The sequence below is a fragment of the Paraphaeosphaeria sporulosa genome (assembly GCF_001642045.1).
Source record: "Paraphaeosphaeria sporulosa strain AP3s5-JAC2a unplaced genomic scaffold CC84scaffold_3, whole genome shotgun sequence".
NCBI lineage: Eukaryota > Fungi > Ascomycota > Dothideomycetes > Pleosporales > Didymosphaeriaceae > Paraphaeosphaeria > Paraphaeosphaeria sporulosa.
In genome coordinates, this window is record NW_017253362.1 from 3404979 (window position 1) to 3429675 (window position 24697).

The following is a 24697-nucleotide window of genomic DNA, read 5'->3' on the forward strand; positions in this document are numbered from 1 at the left end:
GCTTGTTTCTCCACACGCTCCACCAAGAAGTTATTTGGACAATCGGCTCTTAAGCCAGAGGTATAAAATTACACCCGCCAGCAACATCTCAAAAACCCGTAGTGACTAGAGCAAGCATTGGGGTACTGGTGACCGGTGTCGGCGCCTAGCCAAAGCCTGAGCTTGAGATTCGCCTTCCTCACTCCAGCATTACTTTGAAAATGTCTCCATCTTCTTCACATGTTCATACATCACAGCTCCGTGTTCAAACCCCGACTTCATATCAGACTACTTGCATTACGCGCAGAGCACGGCGTCTATATAGTCATGGCCCAAGAATACTCGTACAGGCGCAGCTTTACAGCCGCTCCGATCCAAGGTGCTTTCAACTCCCTCGTCCCCTTCTCCCGCCGTCTAGTTGTACTGCATGTACGTGGCCGTGGAGTTGAACTTCAAGTTGCCCTTGATGACCTTGTCAACGGCAGCCAGGAAGTCCTTCTCCGTCGCGACCTTCCTCCTCGCACGAATAGCGAACATGCCGGCCTCGGTGGCTACACTTCTCAGCTCGGCACCCGTGCTGTTCGGGCATAACCGGGAGATAAGCTCCCAACGAATGTCGCGCTCTACGCTCATGCTCTTTGCGTGGATGCGGAGAATGTTGGCACGGCCCTCCATGTCTGGTAGCGAGAACTCAATCTTTCTGTCGATACGACCGGGACGCATGAGGGCGGGGTCGAGCGTCGACGGCCTGTTGGTGGCGAACATGACCTTGATGTTTCCGCGGGAGTCGAAGCCGTCGAGCTGGGTGATGAGCTCCAACATGGTTCGCTGGACTTCGTTGTCGCCTCCTGCGCCGTCGTCGAAACGTGCACCTCCTATGGCATCGACCTCGTCGAAGAAGATGATACATGCCTTCTTTGTCCGCGCCATCTCGAAGAGCTCCCGGACCATTCGTGCGCCCTCACCCACGTATTTTTGTACAAGCTCGGAGCCAATAACTCTTATAAAGGTAGCGTCTGTTCGGTTCGCGACGGCTCGAGCGCAGAGCGTCTTTCCGGTTCCGGGGGGACCGTAGAGGAGGGCACCCTTGGGAGGGTCGATACCGAGGTTGACGAAGCGTTCGGGAGAGAGGAGGGGCATCTCGACGACTTCTCGTAGCTTCTCGATCTGCTCTTTGCAGCCTCCCACGTCGCCGTAGGTGACGTCGGGCTTGTCCTCGACCGTCATCATGGTCACCGAGGGGTCGATCTTTGGCGGGAGCGGCAGGAGGATCTGGTATTTGTTCCTATCCACACCGACGCGCATGCCCTCTTCAATGTCCGTCGGCGACACCCGCTCGCCGAGGTTGACGACGAACTTGGCAATCTGCTTGACGTTGATGACATATTTGCTCTTCTCCGGGTCCTTCTCGTCCTGTATTATCTTGGTGCAGCGGGCGACCTGGAGGGGTTGTTCTTCTTGCATGCGTTGCCGGTCGGCGGCGATATCCCAGAGATGTGGAGGGGCAAGGCCGGTATCTGATTCCTAGAGGATGGTTAGGCGTCGTGACGGCACGCGACTGCGCTGCGGGGAATGTACCTTGACACCTGGGCCTTGTTAGCGGGGTCGGCTCTCGACTGGGAGGGGCCTGACGGAACTCACCAATCTTCTCGTTTATCGTCTGCTGCTTGTCCTTGATCTCCTTCTCGAGCTTCTTTAGCTCTGCGCCGTACGGAGCCGCGCCGTACGTCTTCAGCACCTGGATGTCCCTGGCCGTCGATTAGTGACCCGTGCCGTCGCGAGGCCATCGGCGTGTCTTACTCATCGGTGAGAGGTGTGATCTTCTTCTCCTCAACCTCGTCGTCGGCGAAGTTCTTCTGGTACTTCTCCCAGCTGGACCCCGTGGCGGAGGGCATGTTTGCGCTTCAGGCGGCGACTGGGGGGGCTTCGATAGCGGTGCAGGTGCGCGGGAACAGGCGACAAGAGGCCGGTGCGGGTCCGGCAATCGCGAGGGGGTACGGGCGGGCGTGTGGGAGGGTGTTGTCTGGGGTGCGGATGGCGGGTGACGGCGTTGCAATGGGTGCAGCGAAGGTAGCTGCCAGACCGTCGGCGAATCGGCGCTCCAGCCGTGCGTGCCGAAGTTCCCCCGCCGCGCGCCTTTGAATTTATCGCGTTGACCCCAGCACCGGCGAGGCAGCAACTCCCGCAAACCCACACGCGATACCCTTGTTCCTTTTTAGTTCCTCCATACATACAACATGGCAGCGCAAGTAGCACCGGGAGGCACCGGCGGTGGAAACACGGCTTTCAGGGTATGTGGTCTGTCTGGAGCTGTGAAAACATTGACTGACAGCTCTGGCAGGACAAGGAAAAGCCCAGGGCGGTCCGCATAGCCAACATCGTCGCGGCGAGAGGTACGGGATGCGTTTGGACTAATAATAAAAGCTTACGCTGACGTACCATGACAGCCGTGTCCGATGCAATCCGAACAGTATGTGCAGCTATGGAGGGGGCGGGGTGCATAACATACTGACCATGCTGCAGTCGCTCGGGCCCAAGGGAATGGACAAGATGGTATGCGAACCACGGAAGCTTCACACCCAAGAGTGCTGCTGACCCAGCGCAGATCCAAACCGGCAAGGGCGAGACCATCATCACCAACGACGGTGCGACCATGTTGAAGCAAATGAGCGTCATGCACCCCTCCGCAAAGATGCTGGTCGACCTCGCACACGCCCAGGACATTGAAGCTGGTGACGGCACCACGTCCGTCGTGGTCATAGCAGGCAGTCTGCTTGGTGCTGCCGAGCGGTTACTGTCAAAGGGCATCCACCCCACCGTCATCTCAGAAGCTTTCCAGCGCGCCGCCGCACATGCCATCGAGATTCTCACCGACATGGCGATACCCATCTCGCTGAGCGACCGACCCACCCTGTTGAGAGTGGCGACAACCGCGCTCTCCTCCAAGATCGTAGCCCAGGAGCCGAAGCTGCCCGCCATGGCCGTCGACTCCGTGCTGAAGGTCATCGACCCCAAGACTGCCGACAACGTCGACCTGAAGAACATTCGGATAATCAAGAAGTCGGGTGGCACCATTGAGGACAGTGAGATGACCGACGGTTTGGTGCTCTACCAGCCTGTCGTAAAGAGCGCGGGCGGCCCGACCATGAAAGAGAAGGCGCGAATTGGTCTGATACAGTTCCAGCTCAGCCCTCCCAAGCCAGACATGGAGAACCAGATCGTCGTCAACGACTACAGGCAAATGGACAAGATCCTCAAGGAAGAGCGAACCTATCTTCTCAACATGGTCAAGAAGATTCAGAAGGCGAAGTGCAATGTGCTTTTCATCCAAAAATCCATTCTACGCGACGCAGTCAACGACCTGAGTCTGCATTTCTTGTCAAAACTCAAGATTCTCGTCGTCAAGGATATTGAGCGTGAGGAGATCGAGTTCATCTGCAAGGTAAGGACAGAACCCAATGCCTGAACGCTTTCGCTGACTGGTTGCAGAGCACTGGTTGCAAGCCCATCGCCGACATCGACTCATTCACAGAGGACAAGCTTGGCTCCGCAGATCTTATCGAGGAGGTCCAGGCATCGGGCGCAAGATACGTCAAGGTTTCGGGTGTGAAAGCCGCCGCCCAAACTGTCTCCATCGTCTGCCGAGGCGCAAACTCCTTGATCCTAGAAGAGACAGAGCGCTCGTTGCACGACGCACATTGCGCCATCCGTTCGCTTGTAAAGAAGAAGGCCCTCCTTGCAGGTGGCGGCGCGCCTGAAACTGAGATCGCACACCGACTTTCCATCAAGGCGCGCGAACTCACAGGTACCGAGGCTATCTGCTGGAAAGCCTTCGCAGATGCCATGGAGGTTATCCCTACCACTCTCGCGGAAAACGCGGGTTTGAACAGCATCAAGGTGGTTACAGAGCTGAGGCATCGTCACGCACAGGACCAGAGGAACGCCGGTGTAAGTATCAAGAGCGGGGGCGTGAAGAATGATATCGCAGAGGAGAACGTGCTGCAGCCGCTGCTAGTGAGCACAAGCGCCATTGAGCTGGCCGCGGAGACGGTCAAGATGATACTGCGAATCGACGACATTGCCCTGTCGAGGTAGAGGTAAACGCGCGTTCGAAGGGTCATGTGCATAGACTAGCGCTGCGATAGTAAAAATACCACGAGAGCAATGAGACGATAATGCCAGATACCCTTTGCTTCCATCGTTTCGAAGCCTTTGTTGAGCACCACCCGGCTCACATTGATCAGATTCTCAAACTTCCACAATCGAACTTGTGATCCATTGATAACTTGGTCAAGGACCAGCAAGCTACTCAGAGTGTCTAATTCTCTCCGCTTCTTCTGCGACAATGCATGGTACGCATAGAAGCTAGTTATTCCTGGACATGACAAATTCGACAAGCAAGGTTTTGTTCAGCCCTCCTACATATGTACCCCCCGTGGAGATCTTCGCCGTACACATACTAATTTGCTGCACTCATGACCAAACTTGTAGCCGGGACGGGGGCCGAGGCGGATGCATCAACACAGAAGACCAACCACGCAAAGTACTGGTAGATGTATTGCCATTACTCGCCTGCTCGACCCATATCTTAGGCGGGTGCGAGAATCCTGCGAACGGTGTCAAGGAAATCCTCAACAGCGAAACAAGGCGGTGGTCACGTCCGCGGTTCGCATTATGTGTGGAGGTGTGCGTGATGGACTAGTCACAGTTCGCATACATGTTGTTACATACACACTGTGTGCATGTACATTCTCCTGCCTCGCAGCATATCACTCACATATTCCCACGCAGCACCCACTGACTCGACCTCATCCTCACCCCTCACCACCAGCACACATCCCATCGCAAAGACCATCCACATACGCCCACCCGAAACACTACCCTCGCGGGACCTCACCAACCCAGCACCTAAGAAGCCACCACACCCTTGCTAACGCAGGCACCACCCGCCCCACACGCGCCTAGCGTCCAAGAGCGAACCTACCGAAATGTCGCGCATGCCTGCGGCGCTGGCTGGCGCTAGAGCCAAACACACCGCCAGGGTAGGACGCTATCGTGGAGTGCCTAGCTGGTCACTGGAAATGGTGTGGTGCAGCGTCGAAACGACGAACGAACCGGGACAGAAACACCGAGGTTGCCGCCACAAGCCCCGGCTTTTGCGAGATTTCTCTGTAGCTTTTGGTGCAGGTTTGGCGTGTAGCAGAGCCCACTGTCAAGTCCAACAGTGTGCTGTACTTTGTAGGAATCAGGAAAGACGCATTCGAATAGCCCAGCGCCAGACCCATCCCACCCACTCCGAGTGCATGGAAGCATCCGCCTCTAACTTCGTATCCAGCCTCTGACTCGCGAAGCGGACCGCGTGCGAACCGCCAGAACACATATGGTACGTTGCAGGGCACACGGTACGGCAGGGCAGTCACGTTCGTCGCTGCGGTGCCGTTTAGCCATGCGAACGCCCTGCCTTCGTATCTGCAATATCACTCGGCAGGCCGAGCCGTTGGGGTGTATCATGTTCATGCGCGCATGCAAGAGCATTTATCGAATTTGCATGTGGATTTGGGCTTGGGGGCGACATGCCACCTCGTCGAGGAGATTTCCACTTGCGATACTCGCAGTACTCACCTACCTGCAATGGAAGGCTTGAAGTGTATGAATAGACGCACTGTGCTCCGGAATACGAGCAGGCTACGCTCGGCGAGCTCGGCGAGTGGGAGAACCCGTAGTCGCTCCCACGCACGCGGTAGGCTTGGAGCGAGCATTTGTCCCTGGGAAGCGCCCCACCGTTTGCGAAGGTACCGCACTGCTCGAACGGAACGTGGAATTTACTAGCACCCAGGCACGGTGAGCCGTGGATGCTGTCATGCAGTCGCAAGTAGGTACATGCCGCCAATTGGGATCGCACAAGTGCCGATACGGAAACGTTTCAAATGTATCAAGAACTTTTCTCGTTTTCGCATTTGCCAGTCTGGTCTGAACTGGGGGTATCTACCGTCTCCGAATCTGCACCGCAATCCCAGACCCTTATCCCGCAACAGCAACGATTAGCTATGCTATCCCCGAAATCTATCGAGCGCATGAACCATCATCTGCCGTTTTGCCTCTCATCTCGTTTCGTCTCGGTCATGCATGCATGCTAAATGGTATATTGTACACTGAAAGGAAACAGGCCTGCGCATGAACGCTAGCCATTGAACCGATTTCGTCTCTGATTAACGCCCGCTAAAGTACACCAAAAGAAAATGTGAAGACCGTAAGTAAAAGGTGTTCTTGAAGAGAAGTGATTAGAAGGAAACATAGGTCGACGTATGATGTTACGTGTCGTGACACATGCATCGTATGGGTGCTCATAAATCGTGCTGAGTGACATGTCGTGAGCTTCATCGTCCCTTCTTACTGCTGCGCTTGAAGAGTCGGCTGACAAGGTTGCCGTGAGGCTTCGGCTTGACGTAGAAAGGACCCTTAGTTCCGTTCATATCGTCCGAGAGCGGAAGGTCCTCAAGAGCAAACGGATCATCCTTGGTGTGCTTCTGCCCTTGCCAGCCGTAAAGCTGCTCCTCATCCGCGCGCAGGTCCGGCCGAGTGAGAGTCATCCGCAGCGTCATCTCGCGATTCAGACGGCCAGTGACTGGGTGGATCAGGGGCACGCCATTGGAGTCGATAGACGAGGAGAAGTTGGAGGACTGTTTGCGGTGGTATCGAAATGAATGGCCAACGCTCGAGGGCGTGACAGGGGACTCAAAGTCGGCAACAGACTCAGCGTCCGACTCCAGACCTTTGTTATCCTCTTCCTCGTGGTCGTCCAAGAACGACATGCGGTCGTCCTTGAGAAAGCTCTGCACGTCGCGGCTGAAATTGCGGGCGTCGGTGCTGATGGGAGGGAGCTGGTAGCGGGGCGGCATGGTGTCGTCGCCGCTGGAGGGGAACCCAAACTCGACGGCCTCGTCAAACTTCTGCGGGGAAGCAAGGAACTGCAGCTTCTTGCGTGTCTCCGCATCCCGGTAGTGGGTAGCTTCGGGGTCGAAGACGGGGGCCTGTGGAGTGTGCGAGGAGCGCCTGCCGGACACGGACTGCGAGTGGGCCCTTTGATGCCAGGGCGCGGTGCCACGGGCGGAGAGGGGTTCCGGAGCGAGGGGTGCAGACGAGATGGAGCTGCGGAGGGGGATGTTGGTGAGCGACAGGGTGCGCCTGAAGCTGGCGCGCGAGGGATGCGAGGCCACAGGGCTCATGGTGTCGAGATACAGCAGGCTGCCTTCCGTGTCTGCGTCCAGCTCTTGTGCTGGGCTGTAGGGCGAGCCGCGGGTGGGGGAGATGTCGGCCGACGACACGCTGGACCGCCGCCGGAGGGAGCGACCTCGGTGGAGAGCGGCGCCGTAATGGTTGTGGTCGTGGTCGCGGGCGAGGGCGTGGTCGTCGCTGCCGTCGTTGTTGAAGCCAAAGTGGAAGTCGCTGAAGCGCTGCTCCTCGTCGTAGTGCAGGTGCGTGCGGCGGGCGGGAGGCAAGGGCGATCCGGTCGTGGAAGGGGGGATCTCGCAGCGTCCGACCAAGATGGTTTGCTCCTCGCGAGAAAAGGCGCTGCGCTGGACTTTTGGCGGCAGCGACAAGAAGAACGAGGCGTCGGCCTGCGCGACGTAATGGTCGTGCTTTAGGCTTTCGGCTCGTGCAAGTCGGCGACGTGACGATCCTAGCGGAAGTATCGAACGATGGATGGCAGTGGACCTCGAGCGGGACGGCCGCGCTTGAAACGGGTGGTACTGGTGCTTGTGCTCCCCTTGCTGCTCGTGCAGGGCGTGCTCTTCAGCAATGCGCAGCCGCTCCAGCGAGCTAAAGTACTTTCGTCTGCAGGCGGTATCGTCAGCATCGTGGCGCTCGTCGTTCTCAGGTACCTGGCCCGTGGTGGGGTTGGAGATGAAGAGGTTTATGCGCCCCTATCACAATCACATTCGCCCAGCAAATCACGGGTGCAGCAGCATTTCCAGAAGGTGCATGGCGGTACGCACCTCAATGGTTCCGGCAGCGACTCAAACTCGGCATGCGAGCACGGAGGAACGACCTTTGCCTTCTTCTTCATGGTGCCGGCGTGGCTAGCAAGGTAGATGGTACGGGCGGGCGGCGTGACCTCGTGGTGGTGTTCGCGGGCTGTCAGGTACATTGAAGTATGTATAAGCGGTAGAAGCTGCACCTGCGCCCTGGCCCTGGTCCTGTGCAAAAGCGGCCGAGCGTTGTTGGTATGCGTGCGTCGATCTGGTTAAATCACTACGCAGGAACACACGTTGGTGTGGAGCCGGACCGCAGGCTGGTCGTCGTGGTAAACGGAATCCGCGCCTGGTGAAGGTGACAGCCCGAGTATAAGAAAGAAGCAAACAGTGTCCCTGGAGGGCGCCCGTCGGCTGATGGGTAATGAATTCACCAAGGGAGCACAGCGCTGGCGGCTGCAGAGAGCATCCGAACCACATATGCAGCCATCCACGACTACTGACTCCTGCGCCGCCATACACGGTGAGCTCTCCAGCGCCCGTCTCCACCGGCGGTTCGTCAGTATCCGTGACTAGCTGTCTCCAGGTCACCCACTCAAGGCCTTCTCCGTCGCGGCGCCTGGAGCATCCCTGGAGACTGGAACTCGCCCAGCAAGTATCGCCACGAGGCCATTCGCGCATGCTGCGGATATCTTCACCTCAGGTCGGCTGGCGGGCCCAGGCGCACCTCACCAATGGCAGCGCGCTTCGTGGTTGCGCAAGTTTGCGCCCCCGCTCTGATCCCGCCCACTGTTTCAGGCCGGGGTTGCTCAGGAACAAAACACGGTGAGCGGCCCACTCTGCTTACGCCTCTCCACTGCGCTCCCCACGACACAGGCGTGATAGACGCCGGGATATTGATCGCTGTCCTCTCTCGCACGCCGTCGTCTCTAGCCCGTCCGCAACCAGACCACCGTCTGAGGCGCCGCGACGCTAGGCTCCCGCTGGCCGCCGGGCTGGCGCAGGAGCCCCATCCGAGCGTGCCACGAGCTGCGCAAAATATCGCTGCCCACACGGTGTAGCCTCGCCAGCAGACGCCGTGCAAGTGTCGTGCAGCTGGACGAGGAGCTGAGCGGGGGATCTAGCCACGATAGGAAACTGGAGCCTTCAACAACATTCGCGAGCATGCGGTGCCACGCTGCCGTAAAACCATGGGTATCTAAATAGAATCCTACTACTCGAATACGCTCTCTCCAGCCTTCGTGGCTTCACCATCGGTAGAGTGCTGCGCAGAGCACTAGCGACTAGCACCGGCCTGAACGACGAATCCCTGCTAGCCTGGTTGTACCTTGCCAAGCCCATATCTACCAAAATAGCGCCAGATCCAAGCGTAGAATCGTCGCGCTCCGTACCTGAACCAGATCCAGGCCACGCTGGCGACGCTAGATCCCACGTTGCTGCTCTCAACGACGCCATCGCAAGCCATATGCGTGCAGACACGTTGTTGCGGTAGTTTCACACCCCGGCCTCCATCCCGCCAATGTCGTAATAGTACTCATCGTCCAATCCCTCGCGGCTGGGAAGGATCGGCTCCTCCATGCCCACATCCTCAAAGCGCACGTTGAGCAGTCGAATCTTCAGTCCGTAGCCGCCGATGAGGTTTACGAGTTTGTTGGTGTCGGCTGTAATTGGCTGTTGGTTGAGTAGCATCAACAACCCGTCTAGCCACTCCGACGCCAATGTATGGCTTTGCGGATGGAGCTGAAGAAGGACCGACTCTTTCTGCGTGCCTTTCGAATCATCCGATTTCTGGCGTGAATGGCTTGTACTAGGCAAGTACCCGTGGATGGTGATTTTAGTTGATGTATTCGCCTGCCCAGCGTCTTTGAGCGTGCTGTCAGACGACGATGTCGATGGCGCCGACGCCGACACGTTGCTGACAACCGAAGACACAATGGAAAGATCAACTACACATGCATGTCAGACACAGCGCGTACACTATTCCACCGCGTTGTGGGGAGCCTACTTTTGTCTTGTAAGGCATCCAGCCTTGGCTCTGTTGGCAGCCTCTCATCAAAGTCCGAAAAGTGCAGATATCGCCGATTATGCGAGAGTCGAACAAATCGCCACAACGAGGGCACTGTCCGGTTGAGGGTTTTGCTCGTGACCGGTCCTGCTTCTGTGCTGTAGTTCATCGTCTGAGGAAACCAGGCGCCCTGAAGCAGACACCGGATGCGCTGCTCTTTAACGAATTGAAGAGCTTCGTGACTGAGCTCGTCTCGAACTTGACTAAGTATAGGTTAGCATAATGGACCCGCAACTCAGAAACAGGCACGAACCGAAGGTGATGGCCCCAAGCATCCTCATATGTGAGTTCAAGCAACTCCATCTGAAGCTCCCTTAGCCGCTGAATGTCATATTCGGCCAACTCCTCTTCGACATCCTTGATTTCTTTCGTGCGAGGCGCTTGTCCCACGACCTGTTCAGTCAGGATCCGTACCAATTCTTCGATCTTCTCAAAATCGTCCAATTGTGCTCCGGCAGCCTTCCACAGTCGAATGAACGCATTCAAGCCGCTTGTGTGCAGTCTTGACCAATGCAAGAGGAGAGGCTTGAAAGCCCTTTCAAAATTTGCTCGTGAGTCCAGCACCGTGTACCTGTTAGATTCCGACTCGTCTGACTTGTCGACCTCAAAGTGGTCGTATAAAATAGATGTGACAGCAAGACTTGCGCGAGCGATTGGGCAACGCTGCTCAAGCAGCACTGCTGATTGCTCAAGCAACAACTTCTGGAAACCGTCTTCATTCTTGTAGACAAAGTCGGTGAGGTCCATCAGGCCTAGGAATCCACTGGGGGTGAATTCGAATGCTGGCGATTCAGTTTCGAATCCAAGGCGTCTCCATTTGGCAGGATTCTGTCTTTTGCTGCCTTTAGGGTCTGTCCCTGTCTGGTCCGGATTGCTTGCAACATGCAATCCTCTCAGAGCTCTGCGGTGGTCTGCCTTTTCCAGATCCACCTTCTCCTCCCTCCACCTTCGCAACAGAATCTTGGTCAGAGACTGGAAGTCCAGTAACGGATGCGCGAGGTCTTGCACTGCCGAGCTCTGCATCAACCCGTACACACTCTTGATGACACCTAATTCCTGCAACTGCTTTATGAACCGTGGCCACTCTGTATCCGCTTCATTCGCAATGGTGTCTCGCATGAGAGCATTGATGAGCTGGAGCGAGTTGGCGCAAAGTGCGTGGTCGGCGGAGGTCATTTTCTCGACCAGGGAAGGCAGGAACTGCTTATGCGATTCGATTATGGGCTTCAGACGCTGAAAGCCAGTGACGCCGGGCTGCGAGTTGCGGCGCGAGGGATTGCCGACGATGGCAGCGAGGACCGACATGGCACCGCGATTCACATTGACGAGCGGCTGCGCGACTACGAGGCCGACAATCTGTGCGCTGTTAGATCGAATGCGCCATACTCGGCCGCGCCTTCCTTGTACTGACCCTCCTGGTGAGGTCATCCGAGACGTGGTCCCATCCCTTGTCGAGTTCCAGTAGCCGCGACAAAGACGTGAGGCAATATGCTAGGGTGTTACCGGTCGAATGCAGAGCCAGAAACCGCAGCTTGGGCAGGCCCCCTTCTTGTATGAAGACATCGGCAAACGAGGGGTCGCCAATGGCACTTTGCAGCTTGAAGACTGCCATCTTTCGCACCGACTCTTCATCGCTTCCCAGCCGCTCGACCAGCTCGGCGACGTTGAGGTTCTCCATGGCAGCAACGGCGTGGTGCTATTTCCCCTAGAGTGACCAAAATTAATGATGGTAGGGAGTTGTCGCGCAATCGCACTCCTGGGTATCACTAAACAAGCAGCCAATGCGCCTCCCTGAGCCCGACCAGAAACCCTCCAGAAGACGTAGGAATGGTGTATGTTTATATAAGACTGTTTGGCGGACTGCGCTTCGATTGCGGAGCAGCGCCGCGGCGGCACTTGGCGACACGTGAGAAAGTCGCGCGGGCCCGTACAGCTTTGGACGCTTGTGAACCCTGCATCTGCTAGGTTGCATCGAGTTAGCTGCTGGCAGATCAAGGTCCAAGTCCTCCCGCCGGGACTACGACAGCACTCGTCCTCCTCACTCCAGACGCCCCCGGGCTGCACACGTCGCTCCTTCCTGCGTTCTGCTGCATTAAGTGTGCCTCTAGCGATATGCACGTCTAAGCGTTCTCTTCCGACTGCCACCCGAACCCCGACCGCTCGCCGCCTTCGCTTCTCGTCCACCGCGCTCTCACCGTTGCAGCGTCGCTCGCCTCCACTTCACCGTCGTGTTCCCCGCCATGGTGTACATTACACCCGGCTTGTTCGGGCACGATCACAAACACACACCCTCTGTCTTTTCGTCGTCAACCCACGCCCACGTACAAAATCACATGGTCGATTCGCAGATTGCAGCCAGCCTGGGCAAGAGGAAGAGGCGACTAGAGGACGACAAAGACATGCCGAGCCCCAAACATATCTCCATGTCTTCTGCAGACGTGGATCGATATGGTTCCAGCATCTCACGGACATCGCCTACAAGCGAAGGCCATATTCGGTTGTACGGCCACGACCCCGCGTCTCACGAAGCGACCGTGCCGCGCACATTCTCAAGATCACCAAAGCTTGCAAGCTCGGAACGCCGGCCTGTAAAGCAAATGAAGCGTCTGCATGTTAAGACGCCATCGCATCTCATGGACACCGAACCCGATCTTGTGCCAAGCTCGCCGCCCGTACAGAGAGTGGACTCGCATACCAAATCAGACCTCAGTCCTTGCCATGTCTGCAGCACTGCACCAAAACGAAAACGAGACCTTGAGGGCTACATGGACTGCCAGCGATGTACGGAACGAACCTGTTACATTTGTGCGAGGGAATGTTTGGGGTGTCAAAAGGCCATTTGCAAAGAGTGCATCGTGGAAATCGGACAAGATGGGGAGCCTTGGTGCTTGGAGTGCTACCAGCACATCAACACTTGAAGAAACGCCTGGGGAATGGAAAGAGTTTGGAGATGGGATTGTTGGAGTAATTTTGGACAAGAGAAGAGAATGATACCATGTTTTTGGGCGTTTTGTGTTCAAGCAAGGAGCTAGGGTTTCCCGGGGTTGTTTTAGCATTGGGGTCTTATCACATATAATTCTCGAACAACTCCATCGAGCGAGCATGTGCACAAACTATGGAAGGAGGCGTACACAGTAGCTAAGTCGAGCAACAACTTATCAGGAAAGGAGGAGGGAGGGCTTCTATAGAACAACTCATGCATATACCATTATTACGATAATGCGCGGGCATTATCTGTTGCGATCATGGCTATGTTGAGTTTCGTTTCCTACAATTTGCCGAGACTCGAACCGAGTGACAATAGTAGCTCCGAGGCTAAGCTAAGCATACAGCTATGGCCCTCAGTAAAAGGACCGCAGCTGCTTGGCTTATCACGGGGCTACCCAGGGTGATGTTGCCATGACAAGGCGTTGGGTAACGTATGGTGTCCGCGCTCTTTTGGGGTTGAATGAAAGTGCTGTTCAGGGTACCAACTTGCGACTAGTCAAATCTGCTGAATCTGAAAGGCACAAAGGAGTCTTTGGGGTAATTTTTATACTGCGCGTTGAATGCAGTATCAACACGACAAACGCCCGTGACTTCCAAGCTCAGCGGCCTCATCATAGAGGTCACTCAACTGGGCGTATTCATTACAAGCCGACCTTCGACTCGAACAAAACCGCACCCTCACCGACGTAATGTCGATTCTCACGCTTCTAATGGTGGCCGTTGCCCTTCTCAGCGCCATATTGGGCGGTCCGATCGCCGCTTCACCGACCAATATCACCCGCCGCTGGGACAAATCGGCGACTGCGAATGATCAAATATGGTCCAAAGCAGTCTGTAAGGGCGGTGAGTTTGTCGAAGCCTTCACCCGTAACGACGAGGAAGCTGCGAAGATCTTCAAACCCGCGGCGAATCCACCTACCATGCGGAATGAATGGCAAGGCGATCTCAAGGGTATGCTCCCAACAGCCAGCATGTGAAGACCTACTAACACCTTCCAATAGAGGATTTGTCCAAGTGGGGATGGGAAGAGACCGATCCACATGCTGAATATTTTTGCAACTTTGAGACATTCTGGCAGTACAGCACGCCCTACGACGCGCTTGGTCTGAACAAAAAGCCCAAGTACCTGGGATTCCCCAAGCATTCCAGTCCAGATGGTGGTGACAACATCTGTTATGAGCTCTGGCATGGCGACAAAGAGTTGGATGATGACAATGAGAAACGCTTTGTGGACCAGGAATACAAAGTCAACGATCAGGAGTACTCGGTGAGCCCGTGCTACTTCGACCACTATACTCGAAAGCTAATACGATCTGAATTGACAGAAAACGGGCGCCAATCATAAAATTGCTATCAATCACGTCGGTGGTGGTATGTCGGTTGCGTATGTTCATGTTCACCCTCAAGCTGACATGACTCCATAGTTGTCACCGCACAGTTTCGTCTGAGTCCCGCCCATGCCGCAGAGAAAAATTGGGGCTATAAACCGCAAAGAACTGAACTTCCTGCACTACGCACTTCTGCCGACCTTCTCTGGGGATTGTGGTACCGTGACAATCCTGACGTCAAGAACATTCGCTATTTCTGGGCCCAGAACGTTCAAAACATCGATACTTCACGAATTGCCGCTTCAGCGCTGAGTATTTGGGGGAAAGAACTCTCCGGCTGGCCAGGCGCGACATTCGACATGGACAGCGACGAGGGAATGGCATTGCTCGGATCGCCCAATGCGATCTCCTTTGGGTACTTCCTGGTCAGCCACAAGAAAGAGCTGGGAAATAAGAAGATTAATAAAGCTCAGGTGTTCTTCGGAAACGAGAACTCGAGGAGTCCGATGGACAAGAGACATCCTGATCTGTTGTTCTATGTGGAAGATGTGCCGGAAGAGACGGGAAAAGGCACTGGAGGACAACATGACGATCAACCCTAGGGAATGATTGCCGAAACGGAAGTTTGTAGTCGGAATGGGCATGAAGACGGCGGTGCGCGGCTACAGATCGTAGTTTTCAGGATTAGCGACTGCACGTAGGTCTGTCTCAACGTGCAATACGGGCATACATCTAGAACGCCATCTCACAGCCCCTTCTATTTTGCTGTAATCTCCGCGTCTTCAAAGGATGGCGTCAAGATCGACCGTCTGTGACTGCCGACCTACATCTTGATCTGTAGGCGGCTAATCTCCTCACTGCCTCACCGATGATGTGGAACTTCACCCGGCGCTACCTCGATTGCTCCCAGTAGACGATCAGGATTCAATATCGGTGTTTTGAATACTACAAGACTCCACACAGACCATACTCGAGTGGACACAGGCTCGACAGAGCTGTGATGTCTCAGTGTCCACCTGCAGCACAAAGCGTAGAACGAGGATTTTTGGTCTCACGCACCGCATCTTTATATGTATGATAATTCAATCTCTTCCTTCATGTTGATGTCCGGAGTTTGAAGTTTGCTACAGCTGATGCTGAATGTTGTGACTGTCTTTCGAAGTAGGTTCGATGCTATCGTAGGATGTCCTGACACAGCGCAAATGAACAAGGACGGGACTCCCCAGCTTAGCTTCACCATGGCTCATTGAATTATTTTGTAGTTTATGTAGTAAAGGCAGGCTCCGACATGAATTGGTAGAGGGGGCTGCACGTGCAGTGACGTCACATGATGCTACGGATACGCTTCCTGTTGCGGTGCTAGCTCCAGGAACACAAGATGCAAGCTTCGTATATTGAGGGAGACGGAATGTCTGTTTGGGATGTCTGCGACACTGTTTGCACGACCGCCCTACATGTATAGCTCCTGTCGGCGGCTTCTATCGAGATGTCCGCCATAGAGAGCCCAGATTGCGCACCTGTTACCAATGGCCTCAAAAGTATGTCGTCCTGCGGGCCTTCCCCGCGCCAGCCTATCGCAAACCCTCGTCGCATCTTCGCCGCTCGCGAGAGCCGCTAGAAGTGATACTGGAGCTTGAGCACCTCTAGAATATCTGCCGGTTTCCTCCAGTTTGGCGTGTAGAAGCCTCCGATGGGCCGCGCCAGTCGCTAATACGTTACACAGACCGGAGGAACTCGACCGTTCTTAATCCGAGATCGTATCTGACAGAAGATCTCTGGAAGCAAGCACCGGTTTTGACTGGGACGACTCGTTTCGAGCCACGAGAGGATGCGCGCAACATCCTTGTAACGGGTGGTGCAGGCTTCATGTGCGACATGGAATAGGCGTAGGGTAGAGCCGCGACTGACACCCTTACAGCGCGTGTTGGTTCGTCCGACACTTGACTCTGACGTATCCGGACCACTACAACGTTGTCTCATTCGACAAACTTGACTACTGCGCAACGCTGAACAACACGCGCATCCTTGATGGCCGCTCCAACTTCAAGTTTGAGCAAGGCGACATAACATCTCCCGCTGATGTTAAAAGGGTCCTGCGCAAGCACCACATCGACACGATATTCCATTTCGCAGCCCAATCGCATGTTGACCTCAGCTTTGGCAACTCATACCAGTTTACGAACACTAATGTATACGGGACGCACGTCTTGCTCGAAAGAGCGCGGGAACATGGTATCTCACGCTTCGTACATATCTCAACAGATGAGGTGTATGGGGATGTACCGATAGGTGCAGCAGACCTTAGCGAAACGAGCATTCTAGCCCCGACAAATCCATATTCAGCAAGCAAGGCGGCGGCGGAAATGATGGTCAGCGCATACCGGAAGAGCTTCAAGCTCCCTTTGATCACCGTGCGGTCTAACAACGTATATGGACCCCATCAGTTTCCTGAGAGTGCGTTGACATCATGCATCCTCTCCACTTCTTGCTGACCGACCACAGAGATCATACCCAAATTTATTATGCTTTTACAGCGCAGAAGGAAGCTTCTAGTCCACGGCGATGGATCACCCACACGACGGTATCTCTATGCCGGCGATATCGTCGATGCATTGGACACGATCTTTCACAAAGGCGACATCGGTCAAATATATAACATTGCGACTACAGATGAAATCTCTAACACGGACATCTGCCATAGGCTGTTAGGACTCTTCGGTCTTGCTCATGAGACCCCAGCAGATCTTGAAAAGTCGGTGCAGTACACGGAAGATCGACCTTTTAACGACCAACGGTATGCGACGGACGGATCAAAGCTTGCTGCTCTAGGCTGGCAGCCAAAGACCAGCTTTGATGATGGTCTGAGGCGGACGGTAGAGTGGTATCGCAAATTCGGCGAGGTATGGTGGGGTGACATCAGCCGCGTGCTTACGTCCTTTCCGGTGGTGGAGGGCATGGAAATTTGGACCAAGGAGGAGCATGAGGCGCTGCCATCTGAGGACGGGGCTCTGCTTGATGATGACAGAGTAGCTGATGGAACGGTATGATCCAGGCCCCTTCACGGTACTTTTGAGAGGCGAAGGAAGAATCCCGCAATTGAAAGAAATACAGGGTGAACTGAGGTATGTTTACGGTTGTCGTAGCGTTGCGCGATCATCAAAGAATGGGTTATTCTTCGCGAAAAGGTTGATTATGGGCAGCATAAATAGCAGCGGGCAGTTGCTCACTAGAAGGATCGACTATGCGAAACTCGAGTGGATTTTTGCAGCCGTAGCAGAACTTTGAACCTAGTTGAAACCCACAGACTATGCAGAACGCGGTTGATGAGTGTTGTGTTTACTGATCGTAAGTTCGGTAGGAGTTTACCTAGGTATGCTCGGGCCGGGCGATTTGCACGTGAATCGCCTACGCCATCGGTTATCCACCTCCAACACCGTACACATCAATCCAACCATCATCATCATGTCGCGTGGCAATCCACTTTTCACGGTCCCGATCGGCACAAAGGGCAAGGTTGAGGTCAGCTCGCCCGGTGACAAGGTCTATGTCGTCGCATTCGGCTCGCCGCCGGACAACCGCCTTGTGACGGACTTGTGCGAGGCCATCGTACTGGCACTGGACATTCTCGAGACCAAATATCCTCACGGCGTCGTCATTACCACGTCGTTAATCGAAAAGTTCTACAGCAATGGCTTGGACCTGGAGCACGCCATGCAGCCTGGATTTTTTGCGAACGTTCTATACAAGCTATGGCGCCGCATCTTGGTGTGAGCACAATAATTTTTTGGTATGATGGAGGGGCGCAATCACGCTAATAGTTGTCAGCTACCCGATGCCTACCATCGCGCTGATCAACGGTCACGGCTTTGCCGGTGCTCTCATGACAGCCATGATGCACGATTACCGCATCATGAACCCAACCAAAGGTTACCTCTGTTTGAATGAGGTCGACCTAGGTGTACCATTACGACCAGCAATGTCATCCATATTCCGTCAGAAGTGCACACCGACCGTCTATCGGACGCTGGTACTGGAGGGCAGGCGATTCAAGGTGAGTACCATCCTGCTGCTGTACAGACGGTCCTAATGATGGCATAAGTCGGTGGACGCACTGAAGGAAAACATCATCGACGGGCTGGGTGGACTCGATGAGGTGCTCAAGTTCATCGAAGAGCTCAAGTTGACGAGTAAGCCCGATAAGGGAGTGGTGGGCGAACTCAAGAGGGAGATGTGGCGGGAGACGGTGGACTTCCTGGAGAATGACGAGCGCGAGGCTGACCTAAGAGACAAGGCAAGCGACAGGCTCGCTGCGGAAGCTGAAGAGCGGGAGAAGAGGGTGGAGGCGTGGTCGGCAAAGGCAAAGCTGTAGACCTTAGACTTGAGAGCCAGCTCTTATGCACCTCTCACAGTGCGACTCCTTGTGCCGCAATGCTAGCGCCATCAGCAGATGCAGGGTCCAGTGAACACCCTCCGCAATACCTCGTTGAACCTCAGTCCGCTGGACGGAGCGAGTGATGGAAGTTCAATCTTGGGTTGATAAATTCACGTTTTCGCAAAGGCAATCGTTATTGATTCGAGCCAACACGCGTCGTTGGGGCAGGGAAATGGACTAGACGGCCCCGCCGTCGTGGCTGTGGGGCGCATCGCACAGCCACCGGGCGCCATTCCGCATGTTGGGCAGCTGGACCGCGCTTACTGCGAAACGGCCAGCGCTGAACCTCCGACACTTCACCAAACACTCAAATACTCAAGAGACACCCCCGAAAACACATTCTTCTGTCTTACTGCCACCTCGAGACAGCCGCAACTGGATACGCGCAGCTGACCAAAAGTACGAGCACTTGTCTCCCCGCACGCACACACGACTTGCCCGCTCGAGCCCACCACCCGCACCACATCCGCAACCACACACCATGGGGCTCTTCAAGAAGAAGAACAAGGAAGCCGACGCAGCAGCCAACCCCTACGCTGCGCCCGCTAAGAACGACCTGTATGCGAGTGCACCGCCTCCAGCCTACCAGGGAGGCAACGACTCGTTCCGTCAAGAGAAAACTCCCGCTGTGACGGGCCAGGGCGCACAATTCGGAGGCCGTGGCTACCAGAGCACTGGTAGCTACGGTGCCTCTGGCGGCTACGGCGGCAACCAGTACGGTGGAGGTGCCGATCAGGGTGCTCCTCGCCGGACTGGCGGTTATGGTGGCCTGGGCAACTCGGACCCAAACCTCGACGAAGACCGCTCTGCCCTGTTTGGAGGTGCAGCCCAGAGACAACCGAAGGCACCGCAGCAGCAGCCACCCCAGTCGGATGGCGGCTATGGACAGCCAGGAGGCAGCTCCTACAGCCAGTCGGGCGTTTCTGGTGGTGGATACGGAGCACCGGGAGGCTATGGTAGCGGCCCAGCATATGAGGATCGCCAATTGACTGCAGAGGAGCAAGAAGAAGAGGACATCATGGCCACCAAGAACGAAATCAAGTTCATGAAGCAGCAGGATGTATCGAGCACGCGCAACGCGCTGAGGCTCGCCCAACAGGCCGAAGAGACTGGTCGCGATACTCTTGCCCGCCTCGGAGCACAAGGAGGTAACGTCCCGCCCTTTGCTAGCTGTAGCAATAGCCCGCTGACGATTGAATTTAGAGAGGATCCACAACACGGAACGCAACTTGGACCTCGCATCCTCGCAGAACCGGATTGCAGAGGAGAAGGCACGTGAGCTCAAGACGCTTAACCGCAGCATGTTCGCGGTGCACGTGTCCAACCCGTTCACCAGCAATTCACGCCGCGAAGAGCGGGACCGCAAGATCATGGAAAACCACCAGGTAAGCTAGTTGCTGAGTGAAAGCATGCACATGGAAGCTGACCAGTGTAGACGGAGCGGGCCCAGAGGGATGCCACTCGTGCGGCCGCATGGCAGAGTTCGGCTAGGCAAGACGAGTACAAGAGAGGCGTGCAGGGCGCCGCAAACACGGGTGGCAAATCGACGCTAGCCGACCGCGCAAAGTATCAGTTCGAGGCTGACAGTGAGGATGACGAGATGGGTAAGTGGTGGTGCCGGGTCTTGGAAACGAACATGGCATGCTTACACCTGATAGAAAACGAGATCGACAACAACTTGGACCAGCTCCATGGAGCGGCGAAGCGGTTGAATGCTCTTGGTAGAGCCATGGGGCAAGAGGTTGACACTCAGAACAAACACATCGATCGCATCACGCAAAAGACGGACAAGGTGGACGACCAGATCGCCATGAACAGGGCGCGTTTGGACCGCATCCGCTAGAAGGCGTGAGCAGCACGATCACCATCTCGGCAGAAAGGCTGGAGTGTTGGACGAAAGGTTTGGTTGTTGCAATGTTGATACATTTGGTCTGGCGTTAGATGGAATCCACATGCACCACGATGCTCGTGGATTGGCGTACCTGGAGTCCTTCGTATGCAAATCGATTGCTCTGGCACATGAGCAGACGAACGTAGCACCTTCTGCGTGAAGCATGCAAGGCCGTGACTGTGACTAAGGCGATGCGCATCTGTCCGCGCAAGACATTGCGCGTGGACAGTTGGTGCAGCATGCACGGTGCAATGGTGCGCGGCTGGCAAGGTCAGGTGGCGAGCCTAGGGCCGGACGGGATCCGCTAACGCAGCAATGCGGGGCCCCAGCTTATAGATAGCTCATGCAAGGGCCCGGAGCTCCAGCTTGCTCCCGCTCCAGCTCCAGCTCAACACGCACAGCAACCTTGCAACACTTCATCATGGGCGGCGAACAGCGCGTCATCCCCGTGTCTTCCGACTACCCCACGCTCGCGGCTGGTCCCGTGGGCAAGCACATCGACCGCATCTATCGCGACCGCCTGGGCCAGTTCACCGACGGCGGGCAGTACTATGGCCAGGGCCTGTTGCCGTACGTTGCAGCTGCTCCCAACTGCCTGCCCCTTCTCACTGACGCGATGCAGCAAGATCGTGTATGCGAAAGTCGGCGCGAACCCGGGCCCGTTCAAGCTGTCCGTCTACTCTCCGCCCAACCTCGCGCGCCCGGCCTTCAAGGATGCCGTCTCGCACGACTTCAAGCCAATCGTTCCCGGCCATTGGTTCGGTCCCGGCTGGTCCACGCACTGGGTCAAGATCCAGCTCGCCGTTCCCAAGGAATTCTTGGAGTACGAGCACCTTGAGTTCAAATGGGACGCCGACTGCGAGGGCATGATATGGACCGAACACGGTGACGTCGTCCACGGCCTGACCGGCGGCGGCGAGCGCACCGAATGGATCCTTCCCAAGGCTTTCAGGGACGGCAAGGAGCATACCTTCTACGTCGAGGTCGCCTGCAACGGCATGTTCGGCAACGGCAACGGCGGCTCCATCCAGCCGCCAGACCCGAACAGGTCGTTCCGTCTGAACGTTGTCGAGATCCAAGCCATCAACCTGGAAGCGCGGGCTTTGCGCTACGACTTTTGGGAGCTTGGAGATGCAGCGAGGGAGTTCCCGGACGATTCGGTCGAGAAGCACGAGGCGCAGCAGGTCTGCGACCGCATCATCAACGCTTTCATTGCCGGCGGCGGAAGCCAGGAGAGCATCCTTGAAGGTCGCAAGATCGCGCGCGAGTACCTTGGCGATGTCGACTCGCACAAAGTCTACGAGACCGACAATGAGGCTATTGTAACCGGCGTCGGCTATTGCCACATTGATACGTGCTGGCTTTGGCCGTTCGCAGAGACCAAGCGCAAAGTCGCCCGCTCCTGGTCGAACCAATGCGACCTCATTGATCGATACCCCGAGTTGCGCTTTGTCTGTTCGCAAGCTCAGCAGTACAAGTGGCTAGAGCAGCTATACCCGTCAACCTTCGACCGCGTTAAGAAGAAGGTCAAGGAGGGCTCCTTCCAACCCATTGGAGGTAGCTGGGTGGAGCATGATACCAACCTCCCTGGTGGAGAGTCATTGATCAGGCAATTCCTCTACGGACAACGGTACTTTGAGAGTCGTTTCGGACAGCGGTGCAAGACTTTCTGGCTCCCAGATACGTTTGGTTATTCTACACAGCTTCCTCAAATCTGTCGCATTTCTGGGATGACGCGATTCTTGACGCAGAAGCTCAGTTGGAACAACATCAATAACTTCCCGCACACCACATTCAACTGGGTGGCTCTCGATAATAGTCAGGTCCTATGTCACATGCCGCCCTGCGAGACTTACACTGCTGAAGCACACTTCGGCGATGTCAAGAGGAGTGTCACACAGCACAAGTCTCTTGACCGTGACAACACTTCGCTTCTCGTTTTTGGCAAGGGAGATGGAGGAGGTGGTCCTACATGGGAAATGCTCGAAAGACTTCGCCGATGCCGCGGAATGAGTGACCATAAGGGCGGTCGTTTGCCACGCGTGAAACTTGGCGACTCTGCTGATGATTGGTTCGATAAGCTAGAAAAGAAGGTCGAGAAAGGCCAGGAGCTCGTAACCTGGTACGGTGAGCTCTACTTTGAGCTACATCGTGGAACATACACTACGCAAGCGAACAACAAGCGCAACAACCGAAAGTCTGAGATCATGCTAAGAGATATCGAATATCTGGCAACGCTTGCCACAGTCAAGAACTCGTTCGGCAAGAAGAGCTCGTACAAGTACCCAAAGAAGGACCTGGATGACATGTGGGAAGGCGTTCTATTGTGCCAGTTCCATGATTGTCTGCCTGGTAGCTCGATCGAAATGTGCTACCGTGATTCGGATGAAGTAAGTGTCGCACTATTAGACGTGATCCAGCCATGCTAACCCGACTTAGATCTATGCCGAAGTGTTTTCCAAGGGCGAGAGATTACTTTCGGACGCGCTGTCGGAACTTGGCTTCGACCAGGATGTCAAACATGACAGTGACCTGTTCGCGTTAAACACTCTTCCATGGGCAAGGACAGAATTAGTGACGCTCCCGCCCGTGGCTGGTCTTCCTACATATGGTCTCGCCCATGGAGACGGCATGAGCGCCTTGGAAGTTCGCCCTCTTGCCTCGTCATACTCCGCTGCCACTTCATCGGTCATGGAGATCCGACCGAACGTATTTGAGCTTCGCAACTCCCAGTTTGTGGTTGAGGTGTCCAACGGCGCCATCACGTCGCTTTACGATATCAAGGCCGATCGGGAAACCATACCAAAGGGCGCAAAAGCGGCTCAGCTCGTGTTATTCGATGATAAGCCGCTCTATTGGCAAGCTTGGGACGTGGAAGTCTACCATCTCGATTCACGCCAAGAGCTGCCCCCGTCAAAGGTTGTCATCTCAGAGGATGGTCCTCACCGTGTGTCGCTGAACGTAGAGACTAAAATATCGGACAAGTCGTGGGTCAAGACTACTATCTCTCTACCTGCAGCGATTGGTGACGCCCCCACAAGTGTAGAAATTGATGCAGAAATCGAATGGCAGGAGACAATGAAGTTTCTCAAGGTGGAGTTCCCAGTCGACATCGTCAACACGGAAGCCAGTTACGAGACGCAGTTCGGCATCGTCCGCCGCCCAACTCACTATAACACGACCTGGGACATGGCCAAGTTCGAAGTTTGCGTCCACAAGTGGGCTGATCTATCGGAAGCCACGTACGGTGTCTCCATCCTCAACGATTCAAAATTCGGTTTCGCAACCGCAGGAAACGTCATGAGGCTGTCACTCCTCAGAGCGCCCAAGGCCCCAGATGCGCACGCCGACATGGGCCGCCATCGCACCCGCTACGCTATCTTCCCGCACGCCGGACCCCTCAGCGAAGTCACCGTCCGCAAGGCCTTCGAATTCAACAACCCACTTCGCATCGTAGGCCGCCAGGCCAGCTCTGACCACTCTCTCCTGAGTTCTTTCCAGGTCCACGGCGCGCCGAACCTCGTCCTCGACACCATCAAACGTGGCGAAGATGATGAGGATGTTTCGCGCGGTGAGCTGCCTGTGAAGAAAGGACAGTCTGTCATCGTGCGCATCTACGACGCGCTGGGGGGAAAGAGCAAAGCCGTCCTCACTTGGGGAAGCTTGCACGTCAAGAAGGTGGTCAAGGTCAATGCGCTCGAGGACGATATAGAGGGCGAGAAGGATATTGTCATGACTGAGGTGGCCGGGAAGAAGGGCGCGAAGATTGAGATCAGAGCGTTCGAGGTTGCTACGTTCAAGCTCGTTTTGTAAAGAAATATATGAGTTCTTTGCATTAGTCGTTAGCTGTTGAGCATACCTTGACGTTATGTATCCATCATTTGCTTCTTAGAGTCAATCGTACTTGTCTATTCCCGTTGAAGCTGCGTCTGTGTCGGTGGAGCACTGCTCACTTCATTGATCCAATGAAACATCACCAAGGTCTTCCCCATTCCATGTTCTTTTCCCTTTTCCACTCTGCTTCAAACTGTTTTAGTTGTC

The 24697-nt window shown here is 55.4% G+C and overlaps 11 protein-coding genes across 11 annotated transcripts; 8 read left to right on the forward strand and 3 right to left on the reverse strand.

Annotated features, from left to right (window-relative positions):
* Window positions 1-238: 238 nt before the first annotated feature.
* Window positions 239-2032, reverse strand: CC84DRAFT_1162905 (26S protease-like protein regulatory subunit 7). Its single transcript, XM_018178119.1, has 3 exons — window positions 1780-2032; window positions 1621-1727; window positions 239-1496 (listed from the first exon to the last, which is right to left on the reverse strand). The coding sequence occupies exons 1-3, from the start codon at window positions 1872-1874 to the stop codon at window positions 394-396; spliced, it is 1305 nt and encodes a 434-aa protein (XP_018039501.1). The 5' UTR covers window positions 1875-2032; the 3' UTR covers window positions 239-393.
* Window positions 2033-2182: 150 nt separating this feature from the next.
* On the forward strand, window positions 2183-4166 carry CC84DRAFT_1162906 (t-complex protein-like protein 1). The gene is made up of 6 exons (XM_018178120.1): window positions 2183-2270; window positions 2321-2372; window positions 2427-2449; window positions 2503-2532; window positions 2585-3421; window positions 3469-4166. Exons 1-6 carry the CDS (start codon window positions 2217-2219, stop codon window positions 4072-4074), a joined length of 1602 nt encoding a protein of 533 aa, XP_018039502.1. The 5' UTR covers window positions 2183-2216; the 3' UTR covers window positions 4075-4166.
* Window positions 4167-6356: 2190 nt separating this feature from the next.
* On the reverse strand, window positions 6357-8047 carry CC84DRAFT_1085846 (uncharacterized protein; the record flags this gene model as incomplete). The annotated part of the gene is made up of 2 exons (XM_018174123.1): window positions 6357-7815; window positions 7977-8047. The coding sequence occupies 2 exons, from the start codon at window positions 8045-8047 to the stop codon at window positions 6357-6359; spliced, it is 1530 nt and encodes a 509-aa protein (XP_018039503.1).
* Window positions 8048-8639: 592 nt separating this feature from the next.
* Window positions 8640-9276, forward strand: CC84DRAFT_608293 (uncharacterized protein). The gene has a single exon (XM_018186865.1). The coding sequence runs from the start codon at window positions 8687-8689 to the stop codon at window positions 9011-9013; it is 327 nt and encodes a 108-aa protein (XP_018039504.1). The 5' UTR covers window positions 8640-8686; the 3' UTR covers window positions 9014-9276.
* Window positions 9132-11912, reverse strand: CC84DRAFT_1142412 (uncharacterized protein). The gene is made up of 4 exons (XM_018176366.1): window positions 11429-11912; window positions 10271-11373; window positions 9958-10220; window positions 9132-9898 (listed from the first exon to the last, which is right to left on the reverse strand). Exons 1-4 carry the CDS (start codon window positions 11693-11695, stop codon window positions 9447-9449), a joined length of 2085 nt encoding a protein of 694 aa, XP_018039505.1. The 5' UTR covers window positions 11696-11912; the 3' UTR covers window positions 9132-9446.
* Window positions 11913-12045: 133 nt separating this feature from the next.
* Window positions 12046-13226, forward strand: CC84DRAFT_1162909 (uncharacterized protein). The gene has a single exon (XM_018178121.1). It carries the CDS (start codon window positions 12258-12260, stop codon window positions 12933-12935), a length of 678 nt encoding a protein of 225 aa, XP_018039506.1. The 5' UTR covers window positions 12046-12257; the 3' UTR covers window positions 12936-13226.
* A 489-nt stretch (window positions 13227-13715) lies between these two features.
* On the forward strand, window positions 13716-15329 carry CC84DRAFT_1142416 (uncharacterized protein; the record flags this gene model as incomplete). The annotated part of the gene is made up of 4 exons (XM_018176367.1): window positions 13716-13956; window positions 14007-14272; window positions 14331-14376; window positions 14430-15329. The coding sequence occupies 4 exons, from the start codon at window positions 13716-13718 to the stop codon at window positions 14933-14935; spliced, it is 1059 nt and encodes a 352-aa protein (XP_018039507.1). The 3' UTR covers window positions 14936-15329.
* A 408-nt stretch (window positions 15330-15737) lies between these two features.
* CC84DRAFT_1162911 (NAD(P)-binding protein) lies at window positions 15738-17633 on the forward strand. The gene is made up of 4 exons (XM_018178122.1): window positions 15738-15871; window positions 16057-16201; window positions 16252-16787; window positions 16836-17633. The coding sequence occupies exons 1-4, from the start codon at window positions 15820-15822 to the stop codon at window positions 17378-17380; spliced, it is 1278 nt and encodes a 425-aa protein (XP_018039508.1). The 5' UTR covers window positions 15738-15819; the 3' UTR covers window positions 17381-17633.
* Window positions 17634-17768: 135 nt separating this feature from the next.
* Window positions 17769-18854, forward strand: CC84DRAFT_1162912 (enoyl-CoA hydratase/isomerase). Its single transcript, XM_018178123.1, has 3 exons — window positions 17769-18100; window positions 18159-18384; window positions 18433-18854. The coding sequence occupies exons 1-3, from the start codon at window positions 17796-17798 to the stop codon at window positions 18700-18702; spliced, it is 801 nt and encodes a 266-aa protein (XP_018039509.1). The 5' UTR covers window positions 17769-17795; the 3' UTR covers window positions 18703-18854.
* Window positions 18855-19042: 188 nt separating this feature from the next.
* On the forward strand, window positions 19043-20795 carry CC84DRAFT_1195076 (uncharacterized protein). The gene is made up of 4 exons (XM_018181387.1): window positions 19043-19913; window positions 19969-20150; window positions 20201-20369; window positions 20424-20795. Exons 1-4 carry the CDS (start codon window positions 19247-19249, stop codon window positions 20606-20608), a joined length of 1203 nt encoding a protein of 400 aa, XP_018039510.1. The 5' UTR covers window positions 19043-19246; the 3' UTR covers window positions 20609-20795.
* Window positions 20796-21035: 240 nt separating this feature from the next.
* Window positions 21036-24573, forward strand: CC84DRAFT_1162914 (uncharacterized protein). The gene is made up of 3 exons (XM_018178124.1): window positions 21036-21226; window positions 21279-23046; window positions 23096-24573. Exons 1-3 carry the CDS (start codon window positions 21078-21080, stop codon window positions 24467-24469), a joined length of 3291 nt encoding a protein of 1096 aa, XP_018039511.1. The 5' UTR covers window positions 21036-21077; the 3' UTR covers window positions 24470-24573.
* The last annotated feature ends 124 nt before the right edge of the window (window positions 24574-24697 follow it).